The sequence below is a fragment of the Schistocerca piceifrons genome, chromosome 8, assembly GCF_021461385.2.
Source record: "Schistocerca piceifrons isolate TAMUIC-IGC-003096 chromosome 8, iqSchPice1.1, whole genome shotgun sequence".
Taxonomy (NCBI): Eukaryota; Metazoa; Arthropoda; class Insecta; order Orthoptera; family Acrididae; genus Schistocerca; species Schistocerca piceifrons.
In genome coordinates, this window is record NC_060145.1 from 455,793,041 (window position 1) to 455,805,926 (window position 12,886).

At 44.7% G+C, this 12,886-nt stretch overlaps 1 protein-coding gene across 1 annotated transcript in view; it reads left to right on the forward strand.

Moving 5' to 3' along the window:
• Positions 1-12,886, forward strand: part of LOC124711402 (regulator of microtubule dynamics protein 3-like) — a 91,036-nt gene that overhangs the window by 14,534 nt on the left and 63,616 nt on the right. The window contains exon 2 of the mRNA XM_047241455.1: positions 11,690-11,804. Within this exon, the coding sequence (XP_047097411.1) occupies positions 11,690-11,804 (115 nt within the window). The remainder of the gene's footprint in view (positions 1-11,689; positions 11,805-12,886) is intronic.

Sequence of the window (12,886 nt, forward strand, 5' to 3'; positions counted from 1 at the left end):
AAGGCTACGAAGAAACACAGTTCCTCTCCTTCTCCGCCAAGGCGTGTCCCATCTACAGCACCACCTGGCGGAAATCGCCCTCGGCCATCTTCTGTGTCGCCGAGGCGCACTGCTGGTGGCCGGTCAACTGGCCGATCGTTGGTGGCAGGAGCTGCTCCTGACCAACCTATGGATCAGGATCTTCTTCCTTCGACTGAATGCCATTCCATGCTGTCGGTCGCAAGTTCTGAGCAGTCGTTGAGTTGACAGCACCCTTGGTCACGTTTCTCAATTTTCTGTTCACCCTATGTCCATTATCCACTGGAATATCCGCGGCATTCGCGCCAATCGGGATGAATTGTCGATCCTCTTACGATCCTACTCGCCGGTCATCGTCTGTCTTCAGGAAACAAAGCTGCGTCCCCATGACCGCTTTGTTCTCCCTCATTTTCAGTCCGTCCGATATGACCTCCCCTCAGTTGAAGGCACTCCAGCCCATGGAGGACTCATGATTCTGCTCCATGATACTCTCCATGATCACCCAATCCCCTTAAACACTTCCTTCCAAGCTGTCGCCGTCCGTCTTTCCCTTTCTGGATACACGTTCTCTCTTTGTACGGTATACATTCCATCGTCTACACCACTGGCACGAGCTGATCTCCTTCATCTTCTTGATCAGCTTCCACCCCCCTATTTGCTGGTTGGGGACTTCAATGCCCACCACCCGCTTTGGGGATCTCCACATCCTTGTCCACGTGGCTCACTATTGCTAGACGTCTTCCACCAAGCGGATCTAGTCTGCCTCAACACTGGGATCCCCACATTTTTGTCTGCATTTTGTCTGCATTTTATCTCATTTGGACCTTGCGGTCGGTACTGTTCCGCTAGCTCGGCGCTTCGAATGGTTCGCCCTTGATGATACACACTCGAGTGACCACTTTCCATGTGTCCTTAGACTGCAGCCTCAACTGCCATATATGCGCTCGCGACGCTGGAAGTTTGCCCAAGCCGATTGGACACTTTTTTCGTCTCTGGCGACATTCGATGACCGTTGCTTTCCCAGCGTCGACGATGAGGTCACACATTTTACCGACGTTATTCTCACAGCTGCGGAACGTTCAATACCACGCACCTCCGAACTGCCCCGGCGCCCCCCAGTTCCTTGGTGGAACGAGGCATGCCGTGACGCAATACGTGAGCGGCGACGTGCTCTTCGCATTTTCCGTCACCATCCAACCTTGGCCAACTGTATCCGATATAAGCAGCTCCGTGCGCGATGCCGTCGCGTCATCCGCGATAGCAAGAAGGCAAGCTGGAAATTCTTTATTAGCTCATTTAACACCTTCACTCCCTCCTCGGAAGTTTGGAGTCGGCTTCGACGGTTCTCAGGCGCGCCTAGTTTCTCCCCGGTCTCTGGGCTCACTGTCGCGCATGATACCTTAGTGGACCGCATCGCAATTTCTAACTCATTGGGTCAGCACTTTGCTGAGATTTCGAGCTCTTCAAATTACCCGCCCGCGTTTCTCCCGAAGAAACGTGCAGCGGAAGTGCGACATCTTGCTTTCTCCTCTCAAAATCGCGAAAGCTACAATACTGTTTTCTCCATGCGCGAACTCCAACATGCACTCTCTTCTTCTCGCTCCTCCGCCCCAGGACCGGATGGTATCCATGTCCAAATGTTGCTGCATTTATCCACCCATAGCCTGCGTTACCTCCTTCGCCTTTATAATCGAATTTGGACCGACAGTACCTTTCCCAGGCGATGGCGGGAAGCTATTGTCGTTCCCGTTCCGAAACCTGGAAAGGACAAACATCTCCCCTCTAGCTATCGCCCCATTTCTCTCACGAGTAGTGTCTGTAAGGTTTCGGAGCGTATGGTGAATTACCGTTTAGCTTGGTGGCTGGAATCCCGCAGTCTTCTAACACCAGCCCAATGCGGATTCCGACAGCATCGTTCTGCCGTTGACCATCTTGTTGCTCTCTCAACTTATATCATGAACAATTTCCTCCGGAAACGCCAAACGGTAGCAATATTTTTTGATCTGGAGAGAGCATACGATACCTGTTGGAGGACAGGCATCCTCCGCACACTGTTCTCTTGGGGCTTTCGAGGCCGGCTGCCCCTTTTTCTTCGCGAATTTATGGCAGAGCGCACATTTAGGGTGCGGGTGAACACTACTCTCTCCCGTACTTTCTCCCAAGAAAACGGGGTACCCCAGGGCTCCATGCTGAGTGTTGTACTGTTTGCCATCGCCATTAATCCAATTATGGATTGTCTCCTTCCTGATGTCTCGGGCTCCCTCTTTGTGGACGATTTTGCGATCTACTACAGCTCTCAACGGACCAGCCTTCTTGAAAGACGTCTTCAAGGATGTCTCGATCGCCTCCACTCGTGGAGCATCGCAACCGGCTTCCGTTTCTCACCCAGTAAGACCGTTTGTGTTAATTTTTGGCGACGTAAGGAGTTTCTTCCGCCCTCCTTACATCTAGGTCCTGTCAACCTTCCGTTTTCCGACGTCGCTAAATTCTTGGGTCTTATGTTTGACAGAAAACTGTGCTGGTCCTCCCACGTTTCCTATCTTTCGGCTCGCTGTCTGCGTTCCCTTAACACCCTCCGTGTCCTGAATGGTACCTCTTGGGGAGCGGACCGAGTGGTCCTTCTCCGCCTCTATCGCGCCTTAGTGCGCTCGAAATTGGATTATGGAAGCATAGTCTACTCCTCTGCTCGGCCGTCTATTCTTCGGCGTCTAGACTCTATCCACCACCGTGGATTACGTTTAGTGTCTGGAGCTTTTTACACCAGCCCTGTGGAAAGCCTTTATGCTGAGACTGCTGAACCTCCGCTGTCCAATCGGCGGGCAGTCCTTCTGAGTCGTTATGCTAGCCATCTGTCTTCCATGCCTGCTAATCCAGCCCATGACCTTTTTTTCGACGCCTCCTTTGATGTCGGGTATGCAGGCCGCCCCTCCTCCCTACTACCCCCGGGAGTCCGCTTCCGTCAACTGCTCCATTCTCTTTCCTTCCGCTTTCCTAAAAGCTTTTTGACAACTTGGGGTACAGCACCGCCTTGGCTCCGTCCCCGGATCGACTTGCTCAGAGACCTATGTCAATTTCCCAAGGATGGTACCCCTACACTTGTTTACCGTCGGGCATTTGCTGCTCTATGTGCACAAATGACGGAAGCCACATTTATTTACACCGATGGCTCGAAAACATCGTTAGGTGTAGGGAGTGCCTATATTGTTGGTGACACCCCAAATCACTTTCGGCTTCCCGACCAGTGTTCGGTTTATACTGCGGAGCTTTACGCTATTCTCCAGGCTGTCCACTACATCCGCCGCCATCAGCGGATACAGTACGTAATCTGCTAAGATTCTCTCAGCTCTCTCCTAAGTCTCCAAGCTCTTTACCCTGTGCACCCTCTGGTCCACCGGATTCAGGACTGTCTGCGCTTGCTCCACCTGGGGGGCGTCTCAGTGGCGTTCCTCTGGCTCCCGGGACACGCTGGTATCTGTGGAAATGAGGGGGCCGATATAGCGGCCAAGGCTGCAGTCTCTCTTCCTCGGCCAGCTATTCAGTCTCTTCCGTTTACCGATCTACGGAGCGGTTTATGTCGCCAAGTTGCTCATTTATGGCATGCGCATTGGTCAACACTTCCCCATAATAAATTGCGGGAATTGAAAGCCCTTCCTTGCGCTTGGACCTCTTCCTCCCGAACGCGTCGTCGGGAGGAGGTAATTTTAGCTAGACTCCGGATAGGGCACTGTTTAGTCATCGACATCTTTTAAGCGGTGATCCTCCCCCACTCTGTCCCCACTGCTCTCAGCTGTGGACGGTCAGACACCTTTTAATTGAATGCCCCTATTTTAATCCGTTACGCTCCCGTCTACAGCTATCGCCTGATCTATCGTCGATTTTAGCAGATGACACGCGCTCAGCTGACCGCGTTCTACAGTTTATTAGTGACAGTGAAATGACGTCAGTCATTTGAGGCTTTTTTTGGGGGACAACCAACCCCTTTCTATAGTGGATTTTTAAGCATTCCTTCTCCTTTAGTTTCTCAAATTTTATGACTTTGTTCCCATTGCTGCTGATTTTAAATTTCGTTTTTTTCCTGTTTTCTACGTCACGGGTTGGGCGCTAATGACCATAGAAGTTTTGCGCCCTAAAACCACAAAAAAAAAAAAAAAAAAAAAAAAAAAAGGCAAATATGATTGTTTTTTTCTGACTATCTATTTAGAGCTATTTTATTTTGATGTCCACATTTAGCTGTACAATAACATGTAGCTGATGAGAAGTAGGCTGAATATTTGAAGTAAATTAGTTTTTGAAAATGTTTTACAGTGCCATCTTGAACATAAAATTACTTTTCTAAGTTCAAATTTTCAGAATATGTAGAGGAAAACAGTATTTTTCAGACACTATTTTTGAGAATTTTAAGAATACCAATTTTAAAAATTTAGAAAATTCAGTGATGATGCTTTTATTATAAAAAAGTATATAATTTTTGGTACATTGTGTTTTATATCATATGAAAAGTCTTTAAAAGAGGTTTCTAATGAACTCCATTTCTCTAGCTTAATTAGAACACAAGATGTTAACAAATCAGCATCGTTCTACTCATCAAAAATTTGATTTTTTTTATGCACCCTTTATTACTCAGTAACCTTTTGTCAGAAAAATGTGAAAAAATTGTTTTGTTACTATTTTTGACTACTACATGCATACTTAATTTCAGATAAATCCAAGAGGGTCAGGTTATAGCACTTGTTGATTCGATGTGAAATAGCTCAGATTCTTTTGACATTCTTTTCCATTGAGCGTGAATCGAGCTTAAGCCTTCTTCAAATCAATAAATAAGCTTATCATATCTGTCACCTTCCCATATACTATTCGCCTAAATATTCTGCTTGCAGTTTGAGGCAAAATACATTATCTATGCATGATCTACTACACCTAAACATACTTTGCACCTCTACCTGCTTTTCAATTCTTGGTTGTAACTGGCTAACTTCCCCTTGACCTCCCCCGTAAATCGCTGCCTCCGAGAGAGTAAGACAAGAACAACCTTCGCTTAACAATGGCTTACACTGGGATTTCTGTGTAGCAGTGGAATTTAAATGGATGTCACTCACATATGGAAGAATACAGCTCCTGGTTCAGGAGAAATCATTCTTCATCTGCTTACAAGAAACGCATCTTAAAGTCACAGACACACCTGCATTACGAGGCTACCACCCATACAGGAAGGACGGTACCACTGGAGACAGGGCTAAAGGTGGAGTGGCTGTTTACTTTGATGACAGATGCCGCTCCTCTTCTATCGCTCTTACCACGCCCATGCAAGCAATTGCTGTGAAAGTTCTTGTACCCTTTAATATCACAGTGTGTTCTTTGTACCTTCCACGTAATGATGCTTTGGGTGGAGACACACAGGCAGAACTCTTCCGGGCATTCCCACACCCATTCTTCTATGTTGGGGGGGGGGGGGGGGGGGGGGGGGGGGGGCTTCAATACACACAGTGTGCTGTGAGGCTCAGCTGCCACTTGCTCCAGAGGTCAGATGATTGACTCGTCCATTCTGAGGATATCTGCCTAATATCTGCCTTCTGAATGCGGTTCAGCTCACACACTTTTCCACAGCTACAGGGTCTTTTGCAGCCATTGACCTTTGTTTTTGTTCCCCAGCTGTTGCAGATGCATTTCAGTGGGAAGTGGCTAAAGGTTTACATTGTAGGGACCACTTGTCAGTGTGGATCCATCTGCTGACTAGGACGGTGGCTGACAGGAGGCCAGCAGATGGATGACACAAAGGGCAAATTGGTTGCAGTACAGCCAACAGGTTATTTTTGGACAAAAGAGTTGTGCACAGGAAACAGTGGAGCATATCACTTGTGAGATGCAATGGGCTGCTACAGAGTCCATCCCTCACTTTGGTAACCATCTCAGGCGACGGCATGTACCTTGGCGGAATGATACCTGTCGATTGGCAACCAGAAGCAGACAAACAGCTCTTCGAAACTTCAAACACTGTCTAACTACAGAAAACCTTCATGCCTTCAGATCTGCGGGAGCACATGTGAGTGCAAGTGATAAAAGAATGGAGGAGGGATTTGTGGAAGGAATTCATGACTTCCATTATTTGGTCCACTTCCACTGCACAAGTTTAGGACTCAACCTAACGGATTTCCGGCTAGGGCACCATATGCCCATGTCCCCTTACGGCCTTGTCAAGTAATGTGGTCTTGGTGGACGTGCCAGAAGACATGGCTCAGGTTTTAGCTGAACACTTCTTTACTGTATCTGTGCCAACCAAACAAGCTCCTGCTCAATTTCTAAAATATTCCGTCTTCCGCGTGGGAAATGGAATCGGCTTTGTCTGCAACCAGAGACACTGCTCCAGGTCCTGATGAGATACATTATGCCATGCTTCATCATCTGTGCCCTGAAGTGAAAGGACAGCTCCTCTCTTGCTCAATCAGATCTGGTTTGATGGTCAGTACCCCACAACTTGGAAGGAGGCAATATTAATTCCATTCTGGAAACCAAGCAAAGACCATAGTGACCCCCCCCCCCCCCTCCCCCAAGAGTTACCGGAGTGTAGCACTTACCAGTTGTATGGTTAAGACTCTTGAACTTATGGTCAACCACTGCCTCGTCTAGCTGCTCGAATCCTGATGTCACCTGACCTGCTCCCAGTGCTGTTTCTGGTGCTACTGTTCCACCCTTAACAACTTAATTCTTCTTAGATGGCAACACAAAGAGTCTTTCTTACGGAGAAACCATTTGGTTTTTGACCTCGAAAAAGCATATGTCACTACTTGGAGGTACAACACCCTTCGCCAACTTCATGAATGGGGACTGCGTGGACACCTGCCACTTCTTATCCAATCCTTTCTCGAGGATCGGCATTTTCGATATTGCGTTGGTGATGCCTTGTGTGACTCTATGTTCAAGAGAATGGAGTTCCCCAAGGTAGTGTCCTCAGTATCACATTGTTTGCCATCGCTATCAATGGCATTTCCTCCGCATTCGGGAGCCCTGTCAAATGCTCTTTGTTTGTGGATGACTTTGCAATCTTCTACTCTTCCTCTGATCATACAATGACTAGAAGGCAGCTACAGCTGACCATTAGGAGGCTGGAAACTTGTCCCAGGACAACTGGTTTTCGGGTCTCAACTGAGAAGACTACATGTGTCAGTTTAAACTGTGCTCGTCGAAGTTTAAACTAACCAGTGCTCACGATGGGGGAAAATATTTTACTTTTTCAAAAAGCTGTGTGCTTCTTGGGTTTATTGTTTGACTCGAAATGGCTCCCACACCTGAAAGTCCTACGAACAAAGGGCTTCCAGTCAGTGAATATTTTGAAACGCCTTAGTGGAAAAACATGGCGGGCTGACAGGTCCTGGCTCCTGCAGTTTTATAGGGCATTTGTTCGCTCACATTTAGATTATTGCAGCAGAGCAGCCCGTACCTCCTACCTCAAGATGTTAGATGCTGTCCACCATGAGGGCATTCAGATATCAGTTGGAGCCTTTCGGACCAGCCCAGTTCTGGGTCTGTGTCTAGAGGTTGGTGAACCACTTCTCCGAATTCATCGACATATCCTCTTGGCTCAACAAGTGCTGAAAATCTCCTGTGTCACTTCTGTCATTGGCATTTAGTTCAGTGGTTGAAACCGCCTTTGAACAGCTGATCAGGATTCGGCTCCTTTTGGCATTTAGTTCTGTGGTTGAAACCACCTTGGAACAGCTGATCAGGATTCGGCTCCATGCGACCAAAACATTTGGGACATTTGCTACAAACTGTTTCAAGGATCTAGATGTATCAGGCGTCAAAATATACAGCCAGGGAAGGAACACATTGCCATCTTGGTGTCCTCAGACGCCCAGAGTAATTTTAAGCTTGACACAGTACAAGAAAACTTGTACTCCAGATTATGTTTTTACAACTTTGTTTTCATCCATTTTAAGTACATACCACAGTTTTATTGATGTTTATACAGATGGATCCCAGCAAGAGAATGTCCGTGGTTGTTATGCTGTTTTCCCTGATAGAGTTTTTAAAGTGTGTCTTCTGGAACTATTTACAAATTATGATGCGGAATTATATATCTTTCTGATGGCACTGGAGACAGTTCAGAGACACCACCATACAAGGTTTCTTGTCTGTTCTGATGCACTCAGTGTACTGCAAGCACTTCTCCAAATGTATCCAGTAGACTAGCTGATTCAGCTCATCCATGACTCCTTACAGCGGCTCTAATTCCATGGCAAGAAGGTGATCTTTTGCTGGGTACCTGGCCACATTAATATACAGGGAAATGACATGGTCGACAAAGCCACCAAGGAAGCATGTCGGGATGGTCTCTCCATTGCTCGCTGTCATCTCTTTTTCTGACAGACACATCATGCGTCAGTGGAAGACTAAATGGTTGCAGGTGACAGAAAACAAACTGTGGTCACTCAAATCGACCACAAAGGCATGGCGGGTTTCATGTCAGCCTCACTGCTGGAAGGAGGTTCTGCTTACCAGGCTGCGCATCGCACATAGCCCTATAACACATGGCTTCCTCCTTCAGCGGGAGGATCCACCAGAATGTGAAGTTTGTCACTTGCTACTTTCAGTTCAGCACATTTTGACAACGTGTCCTATATACTGATATTAAGGCAGGCCTCAGTCTCGATGCCAATCTGCCCACTATCCTCACAGATACTGATTCCAGTTTTACAAGGGTGATGAAATTCAGTGAACTGTCAGGCCTCATCTCTAAATTAGTGGCGAAGGGAGACAGACTTTAATGGATTATAAACTCTTCCATATGTGTGGATGGTCTGCATCCCCACTGATCAGATTAGCATGCTCACTTTTCGTCAGGGCGCTGGTGACCATGATGTCAAGTGCCTCTCAACTCAAATAATAACCATCCTCATGAGGCTGACTAGACCCTATTACATACCTCCCTACCTCAGAAAATATGTGAGGAGATAGCGAAAATCTAAGCTGGGTTCTTGTGAACTAGAGGCAGTAGTACTGATTATTCAGCAAAACACATGTAGAGTGCAAAAAAAAAGTATGGCTATAAGCTGGCCATTCATGTTTTTTCTGTAAAAATGACTAATCATTTCTATTCAAGAATTCCTCTGTACTATAGAATGAGTTGTTCAGGAAACCATCTTTAATCTACATTTGAAAACACTTCTACCATCTGTCAGACATTTTATTTGCAGGGGTAGAGTTCAAAGAGTTTTATAGCTGCATATTTCACCTCTTGTTGGGCCAAACTTAGATTCAGTGGTGTATGTGTGAATACCTCTCTTAGTCTCAAACTTATTAGTAAGTAAAGAAATGTACTGTAAAGCTTTGATTAATATGCCCAGCTGCCTGCAAGACATAAGAGTGAAAGCCCCACACATAATTCCAATTGTATTCTTTTATGCGAAAAATAATTTTTTGCCTAAGTGAAGAGTTGTCCCAGAATATTATCCCACAAGGGAAGAGTAGACTAAAATCATGATTGATGGAGCAGGCAGCAAAATCTGAGTAGGTCTACTTGAAAATATTATAACAGATGACCTAAAACGTTTCACCAAAATGAGATTCGATACTAGCATTAGCCAAGAAAAGCATTGAACAGAAAGGAGAAATTTATATCTGATCCTCCAAATAAAGACCTGAGGAAAAGATTGGCCAAATGCTATATTGTGAATGTATTCAGAATAGGGATCTGGATTTTGTGAAAAGCTGAGGAAAGAAGGCTGGAGGTACTGGGAATGTGTGTGTGTGGAGCAAACTGGAAAGTGTGAGGAATGAGGAGATGCTGAAAGTGTAGGGGATAACAGAAAACATTTAGCCACTAGAAGGAAATATTGACTAGTCCACGTATGGAAATGCTCATACTGACTGACTCCAGCAAGAAAGAGAAGGGATGGTAAATGGAAAGAGGGGAATGGGAAGTAGAAGACAGCAAGCAATGAACAGGACAGCAACAACTGTGCTGAACTGAAGAGAACACACAGCTGGGAGAGATGGACCTGCGCAAGACAGAACAGATGATGACGATGACGCCGCTGACAATGACAATTATGGAGACTGGAAGCTGAAGCTGTGTCTCACAATCCTGATTTGGATTTTCAGTGGTTTACCCAAGTTGCTTATGGAAACTGCCAGTATGGGTCCTCCACTAAGCCATAGCCAATCTTCTTTACTGTCTTCCTTTATAAACACTTATATTATTGTGTGGGGGGGAGGGGGAATCACTGTAGAACCAAAAACATTGTGACGCCTGTGTAATAGCATATTGGTACACCTTTGTAACATTATAAAGAAAGATTCTGCATGGCATGGATCTGACGAGGTATGTGGCATCAGCTGGCCAGGCACAAGTCACCCAGTTCCCAAAATATAAATGTCGATTTGTGGGTGCGTAGCTGGTGCCCGATAGTGATCCAAATGCGTTTGTCACATTCAGATTAGATAACTTCGGCGCTCAGGCTCTCATAAGTTGACTGTTGTCCTCCTCAAACTGCCACAGCATGATTCTGGCCTTGTGACATAGGCAGTAATCCTTGTTAAAGATCTACTTTAATGTCAATGATATCAACCATGGGAATAGGGCCGGTCCACATTAAAGTTCACATAGTCGACAGATGTCGTTGTGCCTTATATCACCAATGTAGATTCCAGGGAAACCAAGGTGAATGTCCTACTACACCCAGCAACCTGTACGCATGTTTGGAGCAGCTGTTTGCCTGGACATGTGGATATCTGGACATAATGGTGGATCCGATGTTATGAGAAACATGATTTATCCATCCGAGTGACACATTTCCTTTGATCTGTGGTGCAATCTCGATGATCCTGTGCCACTGCAATCTTTATTGATGATGTCTTTGGGTCAACACGGGAACACATAGATGTCGTCTGCTTGCAGTTATGTGTTCTACAGAGTGTACTGAACGGTGTGTTTTGAAATAGTTGTGCATGCACCAACATTGTACTGTGTTGTCTTATCGGCCACATATTGACCTTCATGTTCTGTGAAGAAGTGTGAACATCAGGCACTTTGTCGTCTACTCATTGTTTCACCATCTTTCAACTGTTTTTCATAGATGATGACAGTCGCAGAAAAAAAAAAAAAAAAAAAAAAAGAAAAAGAAAGCTGTGCAGCTTTGCTATTTGCTATTTCAGAGATGCTCTTTCTTAGGTCCCAGGCCTTAGCAATCAGTCCTTTGTCAAAGTCAGTTATGGAATTGGATTTCCCCTTTGTTGATCATATAGTTGCTAAAATAATTCCAAATATGGCTCTACACCCTTTATATACTTTCCTTTCTTCGTCAGTCACTTGCAACACCACCAGGTGGCATTTATCTACAGCGGTCAGGGGATCATCCTTTGGCAGCTTTTGTATTGTTTGTGACTATTCGCCACCTTTATGTATAGTAAGACTGGATCCAGAGGGCATGGTACCATTTAGGGGTGAGTTTTAATCTAAGATGACTACAGTTCCACTGACTTGAAAGGTGATTTGTTAATTTTAGTAACTGACTTTTAATCAACTGCACAACCTGAACTTAGAGGTTTTAATTGATATACACTTTGCTTCAGTTTAAATTTTGTGTTGCTGAGCTATCTCCTATAGGGGCATTTTACATAGTGATGTTGAGGTCTCATTACGTTCTCCTATTTATTTAGGGTAATGCTCTTTCAGTGAAACTGGAGATTCTGAGCTGACAAACCTCCTCCGTGAAGTGGACGGTTTGCTGAGGGGCAGTGCTGATCAACAACAGACGGCATTTTATTTGTTGGAACAACATTACAACCAAGTAAGCTTCCTTTACTTTTGCTACATTGTGCTTCCGAAAGAGTTTTGCCTGACACTGCTATAAAGTAAAAATTAAAACAGGCATCAAGCCGAAAATTGCTTTGAACATCACAGTACTTTACAAGGCACAGTTCCGTCAGAAGTGGTATGTCATTGCTTTCCACTGACCGTAGAATTGACTTCCCAGCTGTAATGGATCTGGGAGATGTTATTTTTTTTTACTGTATTTGTCGATACCGAATTGTAAATGTTTTCTTATATTTTTTGTCAGAATTTTTTATTATAATTTTCCTTATTATATGTTAATTAACTTATATTTTTGAGAGTGAAAGCATATTGATTACTATTAGTAAATGTATCGAAGAATAGCAAAGAGACTGATTACAAATGGAAGCTTGTGTGTAGTGTAAAATGTCTTTGACGCTGGAGTCGTCTTTTGACTGTACTCAGTCGGCAGTGAACTCTTGGTGTGTGTTGACGGAAGAAGAATGTGAAGGTCGCCGTCATAATAATTTTGAATTATGTTACTATTTTTTTGTATTAACTATAAAAAAGAAACTACATTTGAAGAAATGGTATTTGAAACACCAAAATGAGGCAAACACGTTGAACCACGTCATTTCTGCAGCCAACAAAGATGCATTGTGGAATCATACTTAGACAACTGAAGCCAAGACTAGATATCGCCTTGCAAACGTCTAACGGAAAAGGTACTGTCACGAAATATGGCAAATTTAAGTAAATAAAAAATAGTGACCATATTTCAACTTGTGTTTTAGCTGGGATGCCATATTTCACAGCCCATTGTAGGGAGGACATACATTTTAACGTGGAATCCAAACCATGGTGGAACTGGGCACTTTTCACATTGGCCAGAGATTGAACCTGAGGCTTTCCAGGCACTTCATTACCCTTCCTTTGTTGCACATTACAGAAAAAGAATTACTGTTGTCTTCTCTTACAAGAATTATCATAATACTTTCCGTCTAGTAATGAAAGAAATTATCATATTTCTATTTAGACAGCTATTAGTATGTGGTGGGGTGAAGAATAAACAGCATGTATTGCCCAATTTATTTCTGG